This window comes from Triplophysa rosa, linkage group LG23 (assembly GCF_024868665.1).
Source record: "Triplophysa rosa linkage group LG23, Trosa_1v2, whole genome shotgun sequence".
Lineage (NCBI taxonomy): Eukaryota > Metazoa > Chordata > Actinopteri > Cypriniformes > Nemacheilidae > Triplophysa > Triplophysa rosa.
The window spans coordinates 12640438-12666563 of NC_079912.1; the positions used below are offsets into that span (position 1 = coordinate 12640438).

The 26126-nt window shown below is 38.2% G+C and overlaps 1 protein-coding gene across 1 annotated transcript in view; it reads right to left on the reverse strand.

Annotated features, from left to right (window-relative positions):
- cntnap2a (contactin associated protein 2a) overlaps positions 1-26126 on the reverse strand; it is a 279945-nt gene that overhangs the window by 69765 nt on the left and 184054 nt on the right. The window contains exon 14 of the mRNA XM_057322754.1: positions 818-974. Coding sequence (XP_057178737.1) covers positions 818-974 — 157 coding nt within the window. The remainder of the gene's footprint in view (positions 1-817; positions 975-26126) is intronic.

Below are 26126 nucleotides of genomic sequence, written 5' to 3' on the forward strand. Positions count from 1 at the left end.
CCAGTGACTGGAGGGGAAAATCCAGCTCTTTAGTTCAGCGCTGACCGACACTATGTTTACCGCAGGAAAAGAGCATTAGCTGATGATTTCAAACCTCTTAGAATTACAAATCCTGTGTAAACAAACACAATTTTATAATTCTTATGTATTCACAAGGACAGTGTAATCCCTGGGTAACACATTCAAGGCACTTCCTATGAAGCGCCAGCGGTCGCTAACGGCTAAAGCTTGGCACGCATCAAGTTTTTTTAGCATGCTGTTACATCTCACGAAGCTGTGTTCAACAGCAGGAGGAGAGAGATGTGTTCGATGTGCAATGACAGAAATAAATAATCTGATTTTCTTAACAGTGTGTTACTGTATTAATAGGTTCTGTGTTAAGGATCTCAAACAATGCATCTCAAAGCAACACACCCACACGCGTCAAATGCAATGTTGTGATGAAAACATGTGACGAATGACCTTGTTCCCCTCCTCTCCATCATCTTCCAAAGCGCTTCTCAGTAACGAAACCACCAGACAAAGCAGACACAGCTTTTATGGATAGAAAAATATCAGGGTCTGGCTCTATACACGCTTGTCTATCACCGCAATCTGTTTGCCATTTGCACAAGCGCTGAGGTCGAGCCGACCGTGTCACGCGGCAGACGCCGCTGTACCATGATACAGATAGGAACATGACATGATTGTCTCTCATGAGTTTGATTGGTGGGTTACGAAGGTCAGAAACTTGCAAATAGCATCTCTTTCAAAAACCCATAATTAACTGAAAAATTACCATGGCAACCGCATCCGCACAGATTATGTGGTGACTTACCACTGCTTCTGGTCGGCGTCGCAGTTGCAGTAATATTTGGAGTCGGTGCAGTTGCGCTCGATGCCGCACAAGCATTTCTGAATGCCGGGTGCAGAGCCGCCCCAGTAAAAGTGTTTCTCGTTCCCCCGGCCAACCCACCACGTGTAGGGCGTTCCATCTGCAGACATTGAAGAGAGATGGTTAGAGCACAGCAGCACACAGTGTCAACAGAACATAAAGACATATTTCAGAGAGAGACAGTTTGATAGGTGTACTATATCCTGTGACTATTATATATTTTGGACAAGTGTCAGATAAACTGCGTCAGCAAGTTCAGTTCTTTTGAAGGGTCTACGGTTACAAACTCACACACCCAAACAACTGAAACGTGATTTATGAAACCCCTGTCGTTCATGGATAGCTTTCCTAAAATCAGTCTGCAAACAGAAGCTGCGTACAGATAATAAAATAAAGGGTTAAAGACCTGCGAATATATGTTTAACGTCAGTGGCATATTCTTTATTTTCCAAGCCTAGGCATAACACAGCTTTTTGTGATGAAAGGAAATCCACAGACCATTTGTAAGACATTCCTTAATTTATAAGAAATTCCTTATATAAATGTTTTATTTTTGTGATTTACAGAAAGAAATTCATATAGGTTTGAAATGACACGAGGGTGAGTAAATGATATCAAAAGTTTCATTTTTGGGTGAAATTTTCCTTAAAAGGTTTCTATTGTATGTAAATGTCATTTAAAGTAAACTATTGAAAACTAAAAAGAAAAGTTAATAACTTCAAAAGCTGTCTTAAATTATTTTGTTAAATCAATTGTAACAGGTCACTTGAATTTAAATTATATTAAACTAAGTAATAAAATGAAGTTGAAATTTGTTAAAGCAATAGTTCACCTTCAAAATGAAAATTCTATCATTATTTCCATGCCCTCTTGTCATTTCAAACTTGTTTGACTTTCTTTCTTCTGCAGAACACAAAATAAGGTATTTTGAACAATGTTGGTAATAGAAAACAGCTGGTCTCCATTGACTTGCACTGGTTTTGTGTCCATACAATAGAACTCAATGGGAACCAACAGTTTTTGGTTACCAACATTTTTCAAAGTATCTTCTTTTGTGTTTTGAGGAAGAAAGAAAATCCCACAGGTTTAAAATGCCAACAGGGTGAGTAAATGATAACAGAATTCTCATTTTGAAGGTGAACTACTCCTTTAAACTAGCCCATTGAAAGTCACATGAAATGCAACTTGTCAAGCCAATTTGATTTAACCTTAACATTTAAGGTAGCTTTCGAAATAAAGTTTTCAAGTTAAAATAGTTGATATTATTTACAGTGCATGTCGAAAATGACAACAAAACAAAAATAAAATACTGCAGGGCATTTACATAAATCCAGTAAAATGAAGATTATAAAAGAGAGAAACAAACTTAATCATTTTAATAACAATTATTTTATTTTCACCATCAATCAAAATGATGAAAATAGAAAAACGTAGTCAAAGAAGTCAAAGAAATTTCAAATGGATCATGACGGATCTATTTTGTTGTCAAAAGCCTGCCAAGAAAAACAGAGTTTGCGCACATTGAGGACGTATCTGTCCTTGATTCTCATCTATCATGAGTGAATCTCTGAACAGCTGTTTGACAGACGCTTATAAAATGCAGACAAAAGTAATTACAGTACTTGAGATTTGAAGAGTACTTCACACACAGAGGGAATCAGTACTCGTATCTGTAGGTTACACTGTAAAAACATACTCAATAGGAATAACACTTTGTTATTTTGGAATGAACCCGGAACTCTCGAGCCTGCTGGACTGCCATTCAGAAGCACTGGTGTGCGTACAAATGTCCACATCTGCATTCAGGAAGGACCCAGTGACAAACTGGGAAGTTTAATAGAGGTGTACATAAAGTAAACAGACCACAATTTAGCTGCAATGTATATGTGAGTACAAACATATGCATGCATCATGCAACTGAACTTTATTTGTACAGTGCTTTATATACTGTTGCAAAGCAGCTTTACAGAAATCACACAACACTCACACAATCAAATACTTGACATTAACACCCGCCAACCCGCCAAATGCAGATAGATTGTAGCTGTGGCCACTCCCACTAGCCATTTTGGTGGGTTGAATATTACTTTTTAATTGTAGTTTTCTTAAAAGTCATGCAAAATAATAAACAATGGGCAATGCGACACTACGAAGCTACAACTCCCATGAGCACTCCATGCACCCACTGTTTGGTCATCGGAATGCGCACTACTGACACACAAGTCCTCGTGAAAAAGTGAAATGAACAGAAAAGTTTGTTGGAGAAAGAATTGTTCATTTAAAAATGTTTTTTAACCGAAATGAGGCAACCTCGATGACGTATGCGGGCGAGAAATGGACCTCCGGAGGACGCAGCCGATATTGGGAAGAACGGTCGACCCTTCGCGTACTACGTGTGTGGATGTACGAGTAAGTACAGTATTGTGGTATATACTAGCTGATATACAGTATTTGGGTGATCAATCTGCATTTCAATCGGTTTTAAATCTAGCTAAATCCAGTAAAGATGATTTAATTCAAGTCATTTTTTGCTCTAATCAAGTAATTCAATGTCAACTTTAATCCTATAAAATGTAACATTATTTTCCCAACAACAAAATTGTGGCCAGTGAAAATGCTGAGTGGCTAGCATCACATCGGCAAGAGTCTATACATAATGGCTTAAAACAAGCTCCGGTGCACAAGGTTGCTCCAAATGAAATAGATGTAAAGTGTGCTTCGTGATAATGCTTCATGTAAAGATGTACGTTTGACTACATCTTCATCCTTCCTGATCCAAACTGTGCTTTGCTGTGATTCAATATGAGGTAATGCGCTTGATCTGCCTCAGGTCTCTACAGTTTTCAAGGAAACAATCCCAAACTTCTGAAACAATAAAATTCAACAGACAGTGAATCTTCTCAAGGACTTTCATCTCCACTGTACTTGAATAGTAACGAAGACTCCCGCTATTTCACAATGGAGGTTGGAACGAAGACACGCACATATCAGACCGAGCCCGACAGCGCTGATCGATACAGGAGGGACCCGGCACACGGTGGCTGCGGGCAGGAAACAGGCAGACAGGCTGGGAGCCAGCCAATCTCCCCCCGAGTGACTGATGAGAAGCCAAGCTAGAAGCGGCAGTCAGACAGAATAGGCATGAATGACAAGAAAAAATGTACAAACAACTGAGAAAAAAAAAACAAATCTGGTGATGGACAGACATTATAACAGATGGTGAGTGAGCTCTGACACGCTCCGTAGAGTTGTTACTTGGAGAAGACGCGGACCCAGAAACACAGGTATAAATGCAGGTGCATAACAATTAAACACGCCCCCCTGGACACACGCTCGGAGCATGTTTCGTCTGGACTTCTGCTGAAGATGGAAGAGGGACACATCGGGGGTCCATGGTGATTTGCGGTGGGAAGCCCATGCCTCATTAAACTACAGGGCCAATAGGGTTTGTTCCACCAATCTGCATGCGCTGCTTCCTGTTTTCCCCCACCTCAGTTCACACCAGACTCGATCAATAACTCCATTCAGTCCTGGCTGGAAACACAGCCGCTGAGCCAGGCTAATTTAGCAGGAAGATGGAGCTCTTCTGGAACTCCTGCTGAGCTCTGAAAGTCTAAGTTGATCGGCCCTTTGTAACCGGAACCCAGAGTTTGTTAAGCGGGTGTAAACAAGAACAAGAACAAGATTCAACACTGTGTATGAGTATTTGTGACTGTGAAATGTCTATTCTTCTTTGAACAATGTCTATGTTACAACATTCATCATATATTCTGAAAAATTAAACTGATAATCTGATCATGACCTTGACCAGATTTTAAATGGATTTTTGATGTGTGATTTTTGTGTGACAGTACACATTTGTGATGGGAATGACAATTTTCTGTTTTTGGAAAAACTCTTTAACCTGCAGTTTAAGAAAAAAGGGAAAACATGTTTTTGAATTCAAGTTCTAAAATTCAGACTGGTTATAATAATATCAAATAAGTCTAAAAAATCATGATGTGCAAATGAATAACACATTTGATTTTCAAGCTGCCACTTCAATGCCCTGAGATGTGTTCACTCGTTACCATAATAACAACACAATCTTCCTACTCAGGCTGTAAATATAAAAATATTTGTTCTTTGAAATGACTGGTAAAAAAACTACACACACAAAATGACATTTTTACAAACAAAATAAATCAAACTCGACAGCTCAAATGATAAATCATAAGTACAAGCTAGCTGTGGTTGTGTTGTGAATCAGGGTAGGAAAATTAGACAGTTTTCAACACAATTTTTGCTCAATTACTTTTTTTTAACCAAAAAGAGTTATAGATTGTAGCTTTAAAGTGTATGAAATTCCAGTGTATGAAATTCACACTGTGTCTACTCTACACCTGACGCGGCACGACAAAAGACAATAAAACGCATTAGAACCCATTACAATTTTAAATTGTGTCCACACTGGATGGGGCGCGACAATCCCATTAGAACAATCCGTTTGGCTTGTCGCGTCGGTCGCGTCCGGTGTAGACACGGTGTCAGCGGGATCTAGTGGTAAGGTTGCGAATTGCAACAAACGGCTCACTCCACCCCTCCCATTCGAAGCACTACGGCAGCTGACACAGCACTAAGATGTCATCACGATTTTGCTTCTCGAAGGAGATAACGTATTTACGAAACGCGCTTTGTAGAGCAGTTTGTCTGTTTAGGGCTACTGTAGAAACAACATGGTGAATTCCATTCCTGGTGTATGTAGATAGAAATAGCTCATTCTAAGATAATAAAACATAACGATTCATAATGTAATGTCTCTGAAGATATAGTTATGTATTATATTGCATTTCTGTCAATAGATCCTCCAAAAATGAACCTTTAAGTACTACCAAAGTCTGTTTACGGAAGTCGTGCCACTCAGCGGCCATGTTTTTGCAACGCCTCTGGGCAGTTATTATTTCAAAGTCCTATTTACTTGAATGGGGAAGGCAATTATTTAAAAAAATCGCTGGCAAAGATCACAATTAGACAGCATATTTTCTTATCAATACTTAAAGTTAACATGAACTGTACCATAACTTTGGTTTGCTAAGCTTAAATTGTGCTAAAATCACCTTTTTCCAGGTCGCTTCATCTACTGCGCATGCGCACAGGCTGACAAGCGCCTCACGAGAGCCCCGCCCCAGAGAATCGTCAGTCAATATTGATTGACGATTGGCTCGTTTTACTGGAAGGCGGGACTTCCTTCGCTAGAGCGACCATATTGAGCGTTGCATTCCTCCCCATTCATTTTAATGGCAGTGGCTCATTTAGTTAATATTAATATCTTTGGTACTACCTAAATGTTGAAATGTATAATTATCCTTATTTGTTTTCATTATCTTCAAATGATTTATAAAGACAGCAACATTAACTAATTGAAGAAATGCTCATATCATGTGGGTGTATAGTCTATATTAGAAATTCACCTTGATAAAACACAGGGTAAATAGCTGATATCACCACCTCCATAATGACAAGCTGGAGGTTAATTTGTTTTTTATTTTATGAGAAAAGTCACAATGAAGCAATATAAATAAGACGGAAACGTAACCAGAACAGCAGCTGTTTAGGGAAAGCGTTAAAAGAATCGGTCTCGATCGCAAGACTTGCGCTATATTTGCATGAACACGGTTCCCAGAGGAGCACAACGCACCTTGAGAGCCATTTTATAAATTAAACATCAAATTCTATTTCTGACTCAACATTTCTTGCTCTTTCTCTCCCTTTCTTTTTGTTTCCATATGTAACCCCCCTTCCCACAGAATCCCGGCGCAAACATTTCAATCCGAAAAAATCGATGGTCTAGACACAAAACTCTTTTCCATCGTATCCTTGCCTGAGACCCACATTACGCTGACCCTTTTACATTTTCAGATTCTGTCACTTTAAAGGACACATTCCTCCATCTTTATCAGTCCTGTCTCTTCTTAGGTCCCCCCACAACTCGGCCCATTTTATCTAAATGATGTAAAAAACCTATAACGTCTCTCTCTCCCTCTCTCTCTCTCTCTCTCTCTCTCTCTCTGTTCTGTGAGAAGGAAAGCCCTGTCGCCACATGTAAATGAAAGGATGCTGGCTTTACACATCAAGACCATGAATGACAGCTTCATCTCCCTGTCAGGGGGATCACAGCCAGAACGACTCTCCGACCGCTCACTCTGCTGTCCGTCATGAAACGCTTGTCTGCATCTCCCAGGCACCCCTCGAGGGGAAAGTCTGACACGACAGCCAGAAAGAGAAGCTCATCAGATGGGCCTAAATTGGGGGAGCGGTGCTTTCCTACTGGAGGAAAAATGGCAGGTACTGAAGCCCCCACAATGAAACCTGGCACTGATCGAAAATTCATCTCATCATCAGTATGGCAGCGAAGATTCTTTTGGGAGGACACGGACGGCTCTTTCCACGAGTTGGGGGATTACTGTTGCATAATGATTCACTGACAGTGGAACACACTGTGTGGAATGTTCCCCAGTGGGAGCCTTGTATTGATCGACACTCGTTCTTTCTTTAAATAGAGAACGGCTTGATAAATGGGACTTATCGAGCTTATCTGTTACGGCAGGTATGGAGTAGCACGCTGATTGATGCTTTGGAATGAAATATGGTGGAATTAGTAAAGCGCAGAGCGAAACGATCGCTTGTTTTCAAACACATCTGTGATGACTTAATGTGCGCAAAATAGGATCACAACAAACCGTGCTGAACCTGACAAGGTACAACAACAAAAATGATGCATAAAGGTAGCAGTGCTCTGGCCTAATGGTTAACTTAAAGTGATAGTTCGCCCATAAATGAAAATTCTGTCATAATATACGCACCCTAGTCATTTCAAACCTGCATGATTTTCTTTCTTCCACAGAACCGAACAGCTGCGGCACCCATTGACTTGCATGGTTTTGTGTCCATACAGTGGGTGCCGCAGCTGTTCGGTTACCAACGTTCTTCAAAATATCTTCTTTTGTGTTCTGCGGAAGAAAGAAAGTCATACAGCACAGAGGGTGAGTAAATGTCTGTAATACTTTACACTTATGTGCTTTCTGTTATCTATAGACTTCTGATAGCCTATCTATAAAATGGTGTTAATGCCCCAAGAACAACACGAAAGAGATGATAACCATCAATTCAGAAAGTCATTATGAAAACCAATTACCATGTGATTTGCTATTGTTTGCGAGACCTTTGCCAAAGTGCTTAATATTGCGGAGCATGTTCTGCCAAAAATTCTGCAGTTTGTTGCCAGGCTACCCTGAGGTATTTGTCTCCCTTCTCGCTTTTATCGCAGAAGTGAGATGCTGTTCTGTCAGATGAAACTCCCTTAACAATATCTCTATTGATCCAGACGGCAATCTTAAGCCATTTCTGTTTGACTTTGTCCGGATTTAATGTGAGTCCAGAAAGTGATGTACACTCGAACAGTTTACCATGACCCACTCCCTATCACTTCACACCCTAAAGGAGTTAATTGGACATCCAGAGACAGGATACAGCATTATTAGCCTTGTTTCACTACAGATAACAGAAAATATCCCGCCATCTCAAGCAGTCATTAAAAATCCTCTGGGCTGATATGGCAGGTAGGAGATAACAGAAGATGTTTCGTGAATGCAGAGCAGAATAGAGCGGAAAGAGCAGGGAGGAGTTACAGTAGGTCAGTCATCCAAGAATGCTGAGCTGTGTAAATCAGATTTCAGAGAGAAAAAGACAGCGGCGAAGCTATAATTCATTGTTCTTAACTTCGTAGAGATTTTCTTATATACAGACTTAATAACATGAAATATGTGAGAGATTATTCAATGGGGGGAGTTTTGACTGTGAAATGTTTTCTTATGTTACATTATAGCATTTATCTAACATCCTAACAAATAATTGTGTGATATTGTAAAAATGTGCTACTTGAATGACCATTTTGGAAAAACAGTAGGAAAAATTGCTTCATAAATGTCTTTGTTCTGTTGAACACAAAAGAAGATATTTTGAAGAATGTAGGAAAGCAAACAGTTCTGGGGCACATTTGACTACAATTGTCATTTTTTCTACTATCAATGTCAATGGTGGCCAAGAACTGTTTGGTTACAAGCATTCTTCCAAATATCTTTCTTTGGGTTCTTCAGAATAAAGAACTTTTACAGATTTTGAACAACTCAACGTTGAGTAGATGACAGAATTTTTATTTTTGGGTGAACTGCACCCTTAAAGGTACAGCTCACCCAAAAATGAAAATTCTGTCATGAATTACTCTCTCAATTAAAATGGTAGTCAAAAGTGCCACAGAACCGTTTGCTTTCTTACATTCTTCAAAATATCTTCTTTTGTGGTAATTTTATAAAGTAATTTTTCCTACTATGGTAGTCAATGGGGTATAAGAATTGTTTGGTTACAAGCATACGTCCAAATATCTTTCTTTGTGTTCATCAGAACAAAGAAATTTATACAGATTTAGAACAACTCGAAGGTGAGTAAATGATGACAGAATTTTATTTTGGGTGAGCTGTCCCTTTAAGCTTTGTGGTCTGCGACAAAAAGCAGCACAGCACAATAAAACTAGCACAGCAAGCAAATTATAAAAATTGCGAATTAGCCCAAAAGCAGAATGAAATTAAGGCACAACACAAAGGAAATAAGGGACACTGCAGGCTTTGCTAATTTTGTTGTGTTGTGCTCCCTGGGCCACCGTAGAATAGTGTTGCCAGATCCCGTTAGAAAGATAAGCAACCTACTGTAGTCTGACAAAACAAACAAACAACTTGCGTCACACAAATGGTTCTAAATTAACAGACCCAGTGCTTTGGTTCTTCTGGGGGTTAAATCTAATTAATGCATCATTGAATGTGGGGGCGCGGGTATGTAAAGGGGCAGAAACACAGGAAGAAAAGTAAACAAACTATGCTACTAATAAAGACGTTATATAGCGTGTGACTCAAACAGCAGGTGGAGATATTTCACAACCGCTGTGGGTCATAAGATATTATGCTATGGGGCCAAGCACTAGAAAGCTCAAATACAACTGTGTTCTCAAAATAAGTGTGAAGTCAACTCTCGTCCAACCATTTTTAAACTTTGTTAAAACCAAAAATTAACAAAAGGCTACTTAGCAAGTACATAAGAAATCAGTGTTCAAAACTAGGGGTGTCACAATATACCAGTACTCACAATAACCGTGATATTAAAAACCATGATCATCAACATTGTGTTAATTCTAAACATATGCTAACATAGCTAATAAATAATTCGGCATCTGTTTAAAGTTTTGACATAAGAGCCACAAACACTATCTCTATGCCTCCCTAAACCTGTATTCCGAGTGTGATTCATTGGCCAAAAAACATGAAACAAAAAATTAATCAAAATAAAGATCGCGTTATTATGAATTCCTTTGGCCATAATAATCGTGTGATATTCAAAACTTGTCTTACCTCAATACAAAATAATAGGCTTATAATGATGACATGATTTATAATTTCACCTGTCAGGAACGGCTATGTTACAGTATTTTAAGTCATTTGACTTCAACCCACACGCAGTTAAATTCGTAAAGTGACCTGCAACTTTATGAGTCAGACAGAGATGGCGATACAGAGGCAAACGTTACAGAAAAGAGAACTAAATAAAGCTGTTCCCCTGTAAAATCACAGCCTTGTTCTCAAAGATAACAGTTTAAAAAATGTGACATTTTTTTCTCAGACTTATTAAAGATTCAGCGGATTTAATGTGAAAGCTTTTTTGCAGGCAGCTTTTTCCCCACCAGTGATTCAGCTGATTTAAATACCTGCACGTCGCATTGAAGGGTTTTAGAATTCCATTAGCAGTTTACAGCCTTCAGCCAAAGGGAATAAGTTCCTTTTTCAGCCTGACTCTCCACTACTAGTAAATCACACTCAATGCATGCCATCACAGGTGGAAAGTGTAATATGGCGGAATTACACTGCTCTGAAGAGGAACATGAACAAATGTCAGCAAAAATAACAACAGCTGAAAACCTAGTAGTTTTATTTCCAAGATATTTTTCAAAATGCCACATTTAAATAAACGTCTATGGTCCTTGTTGCACAATGCAGTGTGCATTCAAAAGTTTGAAGGATTGACATTTACTTTCCAGAGCTCCGCCCACGGTTTTCTCTTTGAATATCTTCCTGCTTTCAAACCGCTCGGAGTTCATTTCTTTCCTTAATGAACCACCACAGGAATACATCCTGTTGTTTTCTGCAGTCTTGCTGGCCTTGAGACAGGTGTCACCACGATTTATAATCCCTTATAAGTATTCAAAGTCCATGACTCCGGGATTCACTGATCCAGTTCTGTTTCGGCTCAATAGTCGAGCCATCATGCATATCTGAATAATTACGCCGGCCTATCCGTAGGCTGGCAAAACACAACGTCAGGCCTGCAATGTTCTCGTAAATGAAAACAATGAACGTTTATGAAATGAGAATTAATTGTGTCTAGGTAATTGCCTCTTTCACCTGAAAAGGACGGAGTGCATTTTCTCTCAGGATTCATTTCAATCTGCAGCCATGTGTGTGGGTACGTCATGACTGAGTCATCTTTCACTGCGCAGGCTGCATTTCTTGACACTAAGTGCATCAAAATCACTGACTGGACGGATTGTTATTGCAGGTCATCTCAATTACATCGGCTGTGTTGAATGCTAATGACTTCATAGGAACTTTGTTGGCCAGATGTGCTGTTCATGCGGCAATTTGAATGAATCAATTTTGAATGACTCCATCAGTCGGCAGTGAAGCATCCCAGAGGATTTTATTGCTGTTTCGTAGCTCAGGAGATTGAGTTCTCAGTTGTGTTTCTTTTACAGTAAGTATCAACTTCTCAGATGTGTCAGATTGTGAAATACAAACAGAAATGAGAAAATTGTTCAAAAACATTAATGAAGTATGAAACTGTAAAATTACTGTGCATTATCAGTAAAACATTTTTGATTGGGTGAATTTGATGAGATCTATTGAAATCGTCAACATTTTGACTTTCATTGGCAGACCTGACCAAATCTGAGCTCAGTTTGTGACATTTTTGAGATCTCTCTAATGGAGAATTTTGTGATATTTCTGTGTCTGCTTATGCTCCCTGAAACACAGGGGATTTAAAGGAACAATACTGGGTTTTTAGGAGGATCTATTGACAGAAATGCAATATAATTGCATACAGTCGTGTTTGGACTGAGCGATTCGTTGCAGATAATACAACGCTCGTGGCTGCTGTTAATCAAAAACTGCGCCTTTAAAGGGACAGTTCACCCCAAAATGAAAATACTGTCATCATTTACTCACCTTCAAGTTGTTCAAAATCTGTATAAATTTCTTTGTTCTGATGAACACAGAAAGATATTTAAAAGAATGTAACATGCAGTCTTCTCATGCTTAACATGGTCAACTTGTCAAAAAACGAGTTGGACGTATGACGTAGTATTTCTGTGCTTGATACACTCCCCCAGCACTCCAAATTATTTAAGAAAGTTTTTTATAAGTCTGGATCGCTGTTTTGTAACAGGGATCCTATTCCTTTTATTGGGCAATTCTCCCGGGAAAAGCACGGCAAGGCGAAATAAATAGCCCACCCACGTGCCAAACGAGACCTGCTTTCCATCAAGATTGGCTGCGCTGCATCAAGATTGGCTGCACTGTTGGCCTGCAGCTGCGGCTTGTAACTCTTGCGATAGTGAAGTTTAGGTGTCTCTGTTTGTCCACGGCATTTCAGTGATGGATGTTATGTATATACGGTGGATAAAACGCTGGATTTGCAGATTGTTTGAAACTGATAGATGGAGCGGTCCCAGAAACTAACTAAGTCATAGTACATGCATAATGTAAACAACACGAACTTATAGTGAATCAATAGTTATGCAGGGATAATGCGATGATGTAGGATATTGTGTGCTTGTGATTTAGTTCCTCCCCCTACACACACCCCCAGGAGGTCGAATTTTTCCAGAAATAATCATACAGCTGTATCAATCTTTTATAAATGTGATCAAACCAAATACTCTTCGAAGATATGAAGTATGCAATACTACTCTATAGGTACTCAAGATTAATATGAGATTGGCAGAAACTGCGTGTGTTTTGGCAGCTTTAAGAGTGAGTAAATGATAACAGAATTTTCATTTTTAGGTGAACTGTTCCTCTAAGCAGAAGTCTCCATTTGCTCTCAACTGAATGTCATTGATGTCTAGGAGAAATAACTGAGGTACTAAATCTGTGATTTTCCTTTCTTATGAGTTTAACTTCTGTGGTTATCGGTAGAAAATACACAAATAATATAAAGATTGATAGCAACACTGTGCTCTAACCACATGTGTTGCAATACGCGCAATGAAAACTCATTGGAGTGGAATCCCGCTCTTTGTGTATATTAAACATCAAACATGCACGACAAGGAGAGATTGATTGTGGAAGTTGTAAAACAGTGGATATTATATAACAAACCCCTCAGGTTCCACAAGAAAAACTCAGAGAAACAGAAAGAGAGAGATTTGATATCTTTGCTGTAGTACCTGTCAGAAAGCAAATCTCCAGAGGAATATTCACTGAGTCTTGATTTCTAGACATGTTTAACAATTAGCTACCAAAACCTGTGGGCAACAGTTCTAACAGACACAAGAGGAACAGGTTCATTATAGACTCCTTTGTATTGAAAATACAATGTTCACACACATTAGTCCTGCCACCTGAGTAACCTGAAATGCTAAATGTTGCTATACAGACTCTACATAATCAGTCACAGATTGCAGATTGCAAACCCAATGTACATCAAATTCAGCACAAAAAATCCTTGCTTGTAGAAATGTCAGGCTTAGATTTTCCCTCCTAAGGTTTGAATGGAGGACAATTCAGATGCCTTGAAATTTTAAGACATTGTCAGGTATTTCAAATAGATGTGGGAAGCAGGATTGCTGGGACTTTCAGACAAGGTTTGCAGTATGTACCGTCACTCACAGGCTGTCAAAATACTCCATTCGGATGACAGGTGTGTAGTCACCTCAGAGTCACCTTAAAAGCTTCTCCACTGTGTTTTAAGTACAACACAAAAGAGCTTGAGCCATACCCCTTGAGTAGACCAATTAACGCAAACCAACTTTCATAAGGATTCATGTTGCGTGAACTTAGAAAACCCATCAGCACATTGTTCCCATTTGACCAATACTCACTCTCCTCCTGGACTGGCGAAATGTAGTTTGCCATTGGTCAAAAAGATCCCTGCCTGTGGTAGTCTACAGTATGGGGAAGGGTGGGGATGCTCTGAACGGTACTTTCCCAGCAAAATCAATAATTCAAACTGAATCTTCCAGAAAGAGATAAAGGGGGATACTGGAGAGATCGGAATTAAGCTTCTTTTCTTTTCCTACACACATGGACGCAGAAAGTAAACGTTAGAAATTCAGATAATGTTGTCGTCGGAACACTTCACGCCTGTACAATACATGCCACGATGTTAGTAAGACTTAACAAAGACATCAACACGACGCTTTCGGTTCTCTGTAAATCACTGCCTATGGCCACAAACAGCTTCTCAGAGTTCCATTTATAGCAAAACTGAGGACTGCCATTATAAAAGGTGAACAAAGAGTTCAGTCTTCTGTACTCTCAGCAACGATTATTCAGTGTTGTTTACAGACAAATAAAAAAAGCCAGATTAGCGTTTAATTAAAAAGGTGTCAGCATGACAAACAAGTTCGTAGTTAAAACAAAACACATACACTTACGTAAGTCATATAATAAGATTGAGATGTTAAACTATTTTTCAAAGCTATTTGTAGATCCTTGTCAAAAGTGGTTAGCGATGGCACCGCTGACCTGATGTAATTATTTTCTGAAACAATCTGACAATCTTTTTCAATTCAATTATTGTCATTTTGGCAAAGCTTTTACCCACTCTGTCTATCTTTTTAAAGACACAGAGGTCTGAGGTGAAGTTTAGATTAATTTTTTTGCACTTTGTGAACTGTCAGTTATCAGCAACAATGGGAAGAAATATACAAAGTCTTTGCTTTACCAAAAGCAGGTCCTTACAGGAAAGCCGGATAAGTTTCACATGTGCAGAAACACGTTGCCCTAGAAACATTTTGTGTGAAACCTATGTGACTTTCCACATTTGAAACACCACATGCGGTGACATAGTGTCCATTTGTAAAACAACATGAAAATCATGTGTTTTTTTAAATGAACTTCTTAATTCATAAACATTAATTACAAAATATAAAAGGTGTCCTTCCCTTCCAAGGTAACAAGATAAGCATTACTATCATAATTGTTTTCAATGAACACCTAACCAAAAGTATTAAACTTTCTATTTAACTGATTCTCTCCTGTTTGTGTCAAAAGGTACTCCGCAAGAAAATCCTATAAAAACAGTAATATTCAGAAAATGTAAAGTAATTTTTTGTAAAGTAATATTATGTTTTTCGTGTTATTTTACACACAACTTGCAGTCTATGTATTCCTGTAATTATTCCAAAAATATATTAAAATTCAGTAAAATTACAGTTTTATGGGCTGCGTCAGAAATCGCCTACTTCCATATGAGCATGAGTCATGAATAGTATGTCCGAAACCTCAGTATGCAAAAAAACAATAGGCAAGAAATATTTGGATGGTCTACTACTTCCGAGATTCGTGAGTGTGGATCAGATGGACACTTATCTATCCCATGATGCCACGGGAGCTGAGCAATGGTCAAATGTAAAAAGTAAATCAAATAAATATAGCGGTAAACTTTAAGGCGGACTTCCATTTTTAATGTAAGTACCAATAAATGAATTTCTCGTGACTAAATTATGTTTTTATCAACTCTCATGTGTAGGTTGTTGTTAATACATCATAGGTCAAAGAGCATACAGGTCACATGACCATAAAACATGGCGGACACAGTATTTCTGAAATGTATTCATACTACTCCCATTCATACTATATAGAACTAGGGCTGTCACAATTATTAAATAATCGTCTCATCACGATTGTTTGGCCTCATCGCAATGGTTTCAGATCATTGCAATTATTGCACATCTCTATATAAGACACGAGGGGGCGCTGTAGTGTCTGCATATTACATATTTTAGTGTATTTATTGTAACTAAAGCATTGTAATACTTGTAAAATGTACCACCACAACACAATAAAAACTAAAGCATATACCATAAAAATAACCTGCAGTACAATTTAACATTATTTAAACTAATCTCAGTGTGAAAACCAGTCTACCAAAATTTCATTAACATAGAAGTAAAATTTTATTGTAGTCTTGCAAGTGAGAAAAAAACAGACTAGAAGCATTTCTATGACTGATAGCATTTTAATGGTGGCTTCACTCCTTATCAATTTACTTAATTTACAAGTATTTGGCAGTTGTATTATTGACAGGTAAAATCCTAAACCTTAAATATATGATAAACCAATATTTTCCAATGTAATTCCAAGAAAAAAAACATATTTTTTTATATTCAGAACAATATGGCCGTTTCAAAGCTGAATCAAAAATGTATGAGAATTAAATGTCAAAGCTCTAAAACAGACAATTAATTGCCATAATCGTCAAAGCCCCAAAACAGACAATTAATCGGCATAATCGCCAAAGCCCTAAAACAGACAATTAACCGCCATAACCGGTAAAGCCCAAAAACAGACAATTAATTGCCACAATCGGCAAAGCCACAAAAACAGACAATTAATCGCTATAACCGGCAAAGCCCCAAAACAGACAATTAATCGCCACAGCCGTCAAAGCCCTAAACAGACAATTAATTGCCATAACCGACAAAGCCCCAAAACAGACAATTAATCGGCATAATCGTCAAAGCCCTAAAACAGACAATCAATCGACATAATCGACAAAGCCCCCAAAACAGACAATTAATCGCAATAGCCGGCAAAGCCCTAGAACAGACAATTAATTGACATAATCGGCAAAGCCCATAAAACAGACAATTAATCGTCATAACCGCAACGATTTACTAGACAATTAATCGTCAGCCAAATTTCATAATCGTGACAGCCCTATATAGAATGTACTGTTTTGACGGCCGATAGGTAGGTACTTATTCAAATTCAGTACGTACTGTCACAGTATGCGATTTCGGATCAGCCTTACTCTACGCCACTGTGGAAAAACAATGAGAACATTATGGGTAAAGTAACTGGTCTTTTCACAATCACCTCAAGTTGACTTAAGTCAAAAGACTTTTTGAGACTGCAAAAAATAGAACACATAACTCCACAAAAGAAACTTATGGTTAAGCTTCTCCAGGTATTGATTTTCTTGAGGACTTCTTTTAGTGAAGCTACGTTCATCCGAAGCACTTTGAAGGTCACAGAACACTTCTTATGACCTACAGTCATTCTCAACAGGCACTAATCCCTTCAGTGAATCATGCAAAAGCCTCTTCATTACTTTGTCTCACAGGGGTGCTGAAACAACCCTTTATAAAAACTCTGCACACTTTTCAACCTGCTTTACCTGCTAGTGAAAGCGAACAGGGGTTTTCAAGGAAAGAGTCTGGAGATTACGGGACAAAGTTTTCAGACTCAGCAAAAAAACAAAGCGGCTTACCAAACATATTACAACTCTTAACCATGTAGTCACGTACAAAACGTGACTAAGCCTTGGCCCAGCACAAATCCCATTGGTTTCAACCTTTTCTGTTGCCAGCACAAGGCTGAAATGGATTTTATAACCAGTTTCATAAGCTTCTCCACTGCTTCACAACAAACGTTAGAAACAAAACACAGCTTTTGATAGTAGTTACATCTGTCAATCTCTCGACAATGTAGCCTTGAGATGGAAATCGCCCCTAGACTCCTGTCAATCAACACAGGGGGAGGGAGCACAAAAGATGCACAGATATGATCCAATCTTATCAAAGTCCTGGCTTGAAGAAACCTATATTTTTGTAAACCTTTATTTAGAACCTCTATTTGGTGAAACAAAATTTGAAGGCTTGTCACTGGGAACTTTTAAATGATGAAACCACAAGCGAAATATTTATATATTCATTTCTGAACTGATCCAAAAATACATGTAAAACATTAGTACTGTGTAGTTTAAACATGAATATGAACTTATTTTCTTTGCCGTATTCAAGATCTGCAAACGTAGAATCTTTTTTCATTATTTTCACCAGCTTGTGCCATTTCAATTTTCTGCAAATAAAACCAGATTTTCATTTCATTTTCAAGAACTGTTGTTACTAGTTCACAGAACAAAAATGACAATTTTACCTAAACATGTACCTAGAAATAATAAATTCATAACAACTGAAAATGATTTAGTAGAGGTAATTTTTTCTCTGGCTGTATAAAAACGGAACTGGAAAATTGGATTCAACTGAATCTAACCGAGTAAGCATAATGTACAAACAAACAAGTAGATTGTCGCTGTTTATGGCTGTCAAGATGAGGATCAAATTCAATCGAATTCCTTCTCCAAGGAGAAAAAATAACATAGCAACAATGAATGAGTAAATAAATAAATAAATGAATCCGCAGAAACAGTGTATATAACTAGCGTAGTACCCTTGAGGAAAACCTGTCATATTACAGACTGGACCTAATTTCCCTCTCAGCATTTCCTCTGAAACCTAATTTCCCTCTCAGTGAAAAAAATCAAATTAAATTTGTCGTCTTATTAGTGCATCCATACGTGTCACTTTCAACTTGCAAAGCCTTTACATTTTCTCATGTTCGACAATCCTTGAATTAAGGCAAGGCTAACGCATTCATAGTGAAGACAAGCATGCTCAAGGTGACAAAAGGTAATGGAGCTGACGCTTAATATTATCCAGGAACGACATCTAAAACACAATCTCTTTGTGACTGAGGTATTGCATTTACAAGTCACCTGCTCTTACTGCAAGGACACAGCATTTCCATACTGCTAAAGCTTTTGGTGGAATTACATTCCGCCATCTCCGGACATTTCAAAGCCGCCCTTTGGAGCTTGTTACCAGGAATAACCTTGTCATAAGAGCATTGAGTGACTTTGGAGGCGAATATTCAGTCATCCCGAGCAGAAGACAAAGGACCGTTATGCACAAGGTCATGCATAAACATTAGTAATATTTCTGCGTAATAAGAAAGAGGCTTTGGATTGATGGACTTTATATCCTAAGGGATACAGTATATTCCTGAGTGAATACATTGTCCTTTATGTTCATATCGGTAAATAGAATTCTCATTTTAAGGTGACATTGGACAAACGGGTGGAAAATCAAGGATTATTGTCTCGCTGTGACATAAGCAATGGAAAGCGATGACAGGATCAGATGTGAAAGTAAAGCCACTGGGTTTCCAAGGGGAAAATGGTCATGGGGTTTTCAGGTCTGAGATGCGGGTTTCAGCCTGATGGGGTAAATGGTGCAACGGTTAAGGATAAAACCGATTCCTGATTGGGTAATGTGCCAAACACTATACTGACAACATGAAACATGACCCTCTCTCTGAACTGACATTACATCTTCTCGGCTATTTCCCTCGGCTCCTGAGAAGAACAAAATGAAGAGACCTTGCTTATTGAGATGAAGTGTAAGGCCTTTTAGGTGACAGAGTTGGAAAAATTGTCCGTGCCAGCTTGCAGCCAGCAAATGCATTTTATCCGGCCTCTCAACTCAAACCGGACATTGAATACCGTCGCCTTCCTCAAAAAAAGATTGAGATCTCGCTTCTCTTTTTTTCCCCAACACCTGGAACTCTCTCTCTCTCTGGATTTCTTTCTTGAGGACATTAAGAGAATGTATGAGGGCTGCTAAATCTCTGAATGTCATTTATATGCTCTATGTCTGCACAATGAATTCAGCATTAATTCATCTGCGCCATTGAATTCCTCGGTTCACGCGGAGTTCAGATTCTTTATGCACAGTTTTTGTCTGAAAACAAAGAATATAGATGTTCTTTTGAATGACAGGGTTTATGATTCAATGTTTTTAGAGAGAAAAATGTAGCCCTTCATTTTGGAAATAACAGTAATAACAGAACAAAAAAAATCTGTCAATGTGCAAAACAAACACAAAGATAGATGAGAAAAGATTATAACAACACATGAGCGTGTAAGAGCCGTTGCACATCATGTATGTTATATGCACCATCACAACACGAAGCATCAGAAACCGCAGGGAAAATTAGTTTTCCACGACTCCAGATTCATTTCCAAACATTACATCCCATCATCTGCGTTGACAGGGTTATAACACAGTCAAGGGATTTTTTAACAGAGCCACATGGAAGCGGATGAAATGCTGCAGAAATGTTTACAATCAAGGGCTAATAAATCACATTGAACTGTATGAAATTTGTATCCTGACAGCTGTCATTGCCATGAGGTGAATACATAGACGTGCGATTTCTTTATTCCTAAAAATACATTTAAGCTTGTCATTATACGGGGAGTCATGCGGGTTTTAAACATCACAAACTTACAAGGGTTTACACTTATTTGATTTTAGAGTTTTACTTTTTCTTCTCCCAGACACTAAAAACGTTAATAAAGTTGTAGTGGAAGCTGTTTTAAATATACGCTTGTGATCCAGATTTGTTTTCACAGTAAATACACACTACAGGAGACTGGCAGAGAAGCCTGTGGCATTCTGTCAAATTATAATAGTACAGCTTTCAAACAGCACGAGAGAAACAAACAAATCATCATACGCCTCGGAAACATCCAGAGTGGAGGCCCTATCAAAGATGAACAGGGTGAAAACCTGTTAAACAGTCTTGTATCTTCATTTGCTTTCGACTGTTGAGAGCAATAGAAACAGCTCTCAGACTTTCATATGAGGACGTAGCTTAACTAGTGGAGCACGGCACTCGCAACAACAAGGTTGTGGGTTCAATCTAAAGAAAAAAACAAGCTGATGAAATGTACTGTGGACCTTCAATGCAATCCTTTTTTAATATTTTAATGCATTTCGCAATTTGGATGGTGCATTCAAGGAAAACATTTCATATGCATTTGTATTTGACTTACAAACCTGAAAAAATCTATAGAAGCCATCAAGGTTCGTTTCCGTTGAAATGCCATTATCAAACATTAGTCATTACAAAATCCGTCCAGTAGGATTTTTAGGGCATTTTCCATTAAGATGTCATGGTGTTCCCATCTGCCAAATAACATCCCAACAAAAGAATCCATCACATACCAGTGGACACCATTATAGCTTCCATTAAAACCAATACCCCATTATAATTCCCATTATAACCATTGTATCCATTAAATATTGTGTTTTGGGCAAGGTTCTATTGTTTATGTAAGCAGGGAGCCTTTGCATTGATAACACCATAATGACAAGATAAATTAAAGGGGAGAAAATGATTATTGATAAATATGTGCAACCCGAATTCCGGAAATGTTGGAACGTTTTTTAAATTGAAAGGCTTTCAACCCCGCTGAAAAAAAAACATTAACCATTAAATTTAAACCATAAATTGTAATTTTAATTGGTTTAAATGGTTTTAATGGAAACTGTAATAGTGTCTACTGGTATGTAATGGATTCTATTGGTGGGATGTTAAATCCTACTGGAATAATGCCCAAAGCACACTCCAAAAAGGAATTTTGTAATGGTTTTAATGGAAAAAGCTACTGGGTTGTAATGGTATTCTAATGGAAACCATAAGAATTTCTGTGATGGTTTCTAGTTTTTTTTTCAGCAGGTATTTTATTCACAATAGAACATAAAGAACATAACAAATGTTAAAACTGAGAAATTTTTATATTTTATGCACTAAATGAGCTCATTTCAAATTTGATGCCTGCAACAGGTCTCAAAATAGCTGGGAAGGGGGCATGTTTACCATGGTGTAGCATCTCCTCTTCTTTTCAAAACAGTTCTGGAGTTTTGGTGTTGGAATTTGGTCCCATTCTTGCCTGATATAGGTTTCCAGCTGCTGAAAAGTTTGTGGTCATCTTTGACATATATTTTGTTTAATGATACGCCAAATGATCTCTATAGGTGAAAGATCTGGACTGCAGGCAGGCCAATTCAGCACCCGGACTCTTCTACTACAAAGACATGCTGTTGTAATAGCTGAAGTTTGAGGTTTTGCATTGTCCTGCTGAAATACAAAAGGCCTTCCCTGTAATAGACGTCATCTAAAACCTTACCAGCATTCATAGTGCCTTCCAAAACATGCAAGCTGCCCATACCGTATGCACTTATGCAGCCCCCTACCATCAGAGATGCTGGCTTTTGAATTGAACGCTGATAACATGCTGGAAGGTCTCTCTCCTCTTTAGCCCGGAGTACACGGCGTCAGTGATTTCCAACAAGAATGTCAAATCTGGACTCGTCTGACCATAGAACACTTTTCCACTTTGAAACAGTCCATTTTTGGCCTTGTCCCTTACACACACAGATTTCTCCAGTTTCTCAGAATCTTCTGATGATGTTATGCACTGTAGATGATGAGATATGCAAAGCCTTTGCAATTTGACTTTGAGGAACGTTGTTTTTTAAGTATTCAATCTTTTTACACACTCTTTCACAGATTGGAGGGACTCTGCCCATCTTTACTTCTGAGAGACTCTCTAAGACGTCCCTTTGGTAATCATGTTCCAGCTGAATCTTTTCAAAATGTCTTGCTTTTTCAGCCCCCGTGCAAACTTTTTTAAGACCAAATTTGAAACAAGCTCATTTTGAGCATAAAATGTCTCAGTTTAAACATTTGTTATGTTCTCTATGTTCTATTGTGAATAAATTAGTGGCTTTTGTAAGTCTTTTAGTTTTCATTTTATTCAAATTTTAAAAACATGGGTTGCAATAGTTCTTGTCAGGGCTGGTGATATAATGAAAATTTACATTTACATTACATTTACATTTAGTCATTTATCAGACGCTTTTATCCAAAGCGACTTACAAATGAGGTAAACAATAGAAGCAATTGGAACAACATAAGGACAACAAAAAGAATAAGTGCAGTAAAACTGGTCTCATATAGCTTACCACAATATACAAAGCTAAGTTTTTTTTTAAGGATAGAAAGAGTAGAACTAATCGGTCAGGTGCTGACGTGTTAGACATTGGCAAATAAACAAAAAAGAAAAATATTTAAAACCACTTCAATGTGATTGGGGAATCCTTATTTTTAGGAGAACCACATAAACGATATATTTAATGCTAGACAACTGGGGAAAGAAAGAACAAAAAGTTACAACAGATTACCAAAGTGTTAAAAATCAATCAATAAAGTACGAAAGCAGTTTAATGTACTCCTAATAATACTGTGATATCCTAAAATACCGTGGTAAGATGCGGTACTTAAATTCCCAGTTACGCAACATGGCATGAATGAATGTAGGGCATTAGTGCTGCTGTTTTACTGTTAGCTGCTTTTCTCATGCTGTTTTTTTCTTATATTCATTGTGACATCAAGTTATTTGTCTTTACCTATGTTTTGTTGTCACAGTTGCTGTGGGTTGTGTGATACATATCCACCTTCTTGCGCTGAACAAGCACTAACCATCATTGCATCAGAAGCTACAATCTCGTGATTTATGGACCACCTTGTACAGTAGGTGTCATGTCAGACCCAAGGTGTCCTTTTACAACATATATCATATAGGACAGGCCGGCCCTCATCCTCATTCAACCTCCCCATCACCTTCCAGTCTGAAGGTACAAAGCCTCATGCTAATAAACATTTTGAACACGAGACAGTTCCGCCTTAAGCAATTTACATTCATGTAAAGCTTTTAACTACGATCTGAAGTCTTGTATACATTACACTGTGTTACTGTATGACTTAAAGGCATGTCTCAGAATGAACCCGTACAAGATACAGCACTCTCCGGTTCCTCTGAGAACCACACAAAAGACCAACGTTTCTACGGTCCCCTTTTCCAGAAGCCATGCCTGGGGCCAGCTCTATCAGACTGCTGTAATACACATCTCCAGGGCCATCAACACTACAATGTTTCAGTTGTATGAGTCCGGGACCAAAGCAAGGAGATAAATGGCTTCTTAAAAGTAGTTGGATCTGATCCAGATATATCAAGGTGCCTTAAACTTTAAAGGGCAATAGGTATGTGTGGCATTTGAATTCTAATGCACCTGCGTAATCTGCATTTCCATTATCTACTGTGCATACCTTTGTAGGAACAGACCTATAGTAATACTGACACTATAGCATAATATAACGTAGATAACAGCACTGACACCAATACTGTACAACATGCAAAAGAAAAACATGCTAATAGGTACTCAATGGGTACAGAAGACTGGGAAAATAACAGAAAGTTGTAAGATTCTGAAAAAAATACACAAAAAAGTTATAATGTTATGATTCTGCACTATGTTTAGGTCACTAATTAAACAAGCATACTTGTGACATTGACCATGTTAACTTCCCTGTAAACAAGGTCAGATTTTCATATTTGCAACCACATTAAAGCAGGTTGGCATAACAGATCAAGATTTTTAAAAACGTGATGTCCATGCAAGCCCCATTGGCTAAACAATAGGCGCATATGAAAATTATAATTCCCAAATTCCTGATACATAGAATTTTAATTTACATTTATGCATTTCGTAGACACTTTGATCCCAAGTGACCTGCAGAACATTCAAGGTATTTTCGCTTAGTTTATTACTTTGTGTATTCCCTGGAAATTCAACCAATGATCCTGGAATTGCTAGCACCATACTCCACCAACCACTCTAAAGATATCTAATCAAACAGCTTTAACAGGAAAAATACAATAAATTGATTAAAAATATGCTGCTAATATAGTAAATACAGTGGAGAGACTCATATGTACCAACACAATCTTACAGGAATTCGCAACTATTTTACAAGGTGGCTAATTCGTACGAACTCTTTCACACCAGTGACATTAGGTTTAGGTGTGGGGTTTGGGGAGGGGCTTCAGCATTGCTTTTTTCTAATAATCGTACGTTTTTGTATGATTCACATCGTATGAATTCATACAAAATGGCCACCTTGTAAAATAGTTACGAATTCCCGTAAGATCATGCTGGTTATACAGTAGGCTGTTTGGAAAATATAGTCATCACTTCAAAGCAGACTCACTGTACTGTATTAGCGAATGGGACTGATGGACTTTCGCACTCATATTTGTTTTCCATAAACTGCAGCCGAGACAATGGTCCGTGAACAATAATCTGAACACTCAGAGGCAAAACTAGAAAAGAGAAAGCAATGACATTCATTTTAAATTCCAGATCGACACAGCCCATTTGGGGAGCACAGAATAACCTTGCGATAGGTCATTGATCTTTGGTGTTGAAAAAAGAAATAAAGGCATTCCAAATCCGCAGGTTTTTCTTACACTTTTTGGAATGAGCAAATCAACACCATAACAGCCGCCATCAATCAAACAGAGACGGCAATCTGTTTTGAATGACAACCTTTTTGCGTAATTAGATGACAGAGAGCTCTCGAGAAAAGCTTTTTGTTCTTTCGCTGCGTGCGAACACACGCACGCTAACACAAACTCCCCGACGTGCTCACGCGGCACAGACTCCCTCGCTGATACAGCTGCATGAATGCATGAGGTTTAAAATCACAGCCCAAATGCCTCCCACATATGCATGAGCAATATATTCAAAAAACATTTTTTACAGGCCTCGTCGAACTCTTAGACGATAGAGCCAATGGGACATAACAATGCAAATCTTCTTGAGTGAAGGTTTAGGCTGAATCGCTCGGAGGCTGACGGAGCAAGCGGTTCTTTGGAAGCGGGTTGGGGATACATGGATTGTGTGCTTTATTACCAGCTATTTGTTATTGTGATAGTAAAAAGCATTAGGAATGACAGTTATTATTGGCACCAACACACATGGGTATAATGAATACAGAATGTTTCTGTAGAGATGAGATCTCTTTGATGTCTTTTTAATACAAGTATCTCGGTTTTTCTCCTAGACTGCAATGTAATTAAACATATCAGATCTCTCCAGCCAAAAGTAAGACCCTAATGATCTCACACAACTTCGTAAAGTTTAGGAGAAACATCACACACTGTGCTGAGATTTACCAAAAGGTCAGAAAGAACAGTGTCTCAAACACTGTCATCAAATCCACCGGTAAAGATACAGTAATGTGACCCTGGACCACAAAACCAGTCATAAAGGTAATTTTTTTTAAATTGAGATTTATACATCATCTGAAAGCTTTCCACTGATGAATGGTTTGTTGGACAACATTTGATCGAGACGCAACTATTTGAAAATCTGGAATCTGATTGTGAAAATTGCCTTTAAAATTGTTAATCA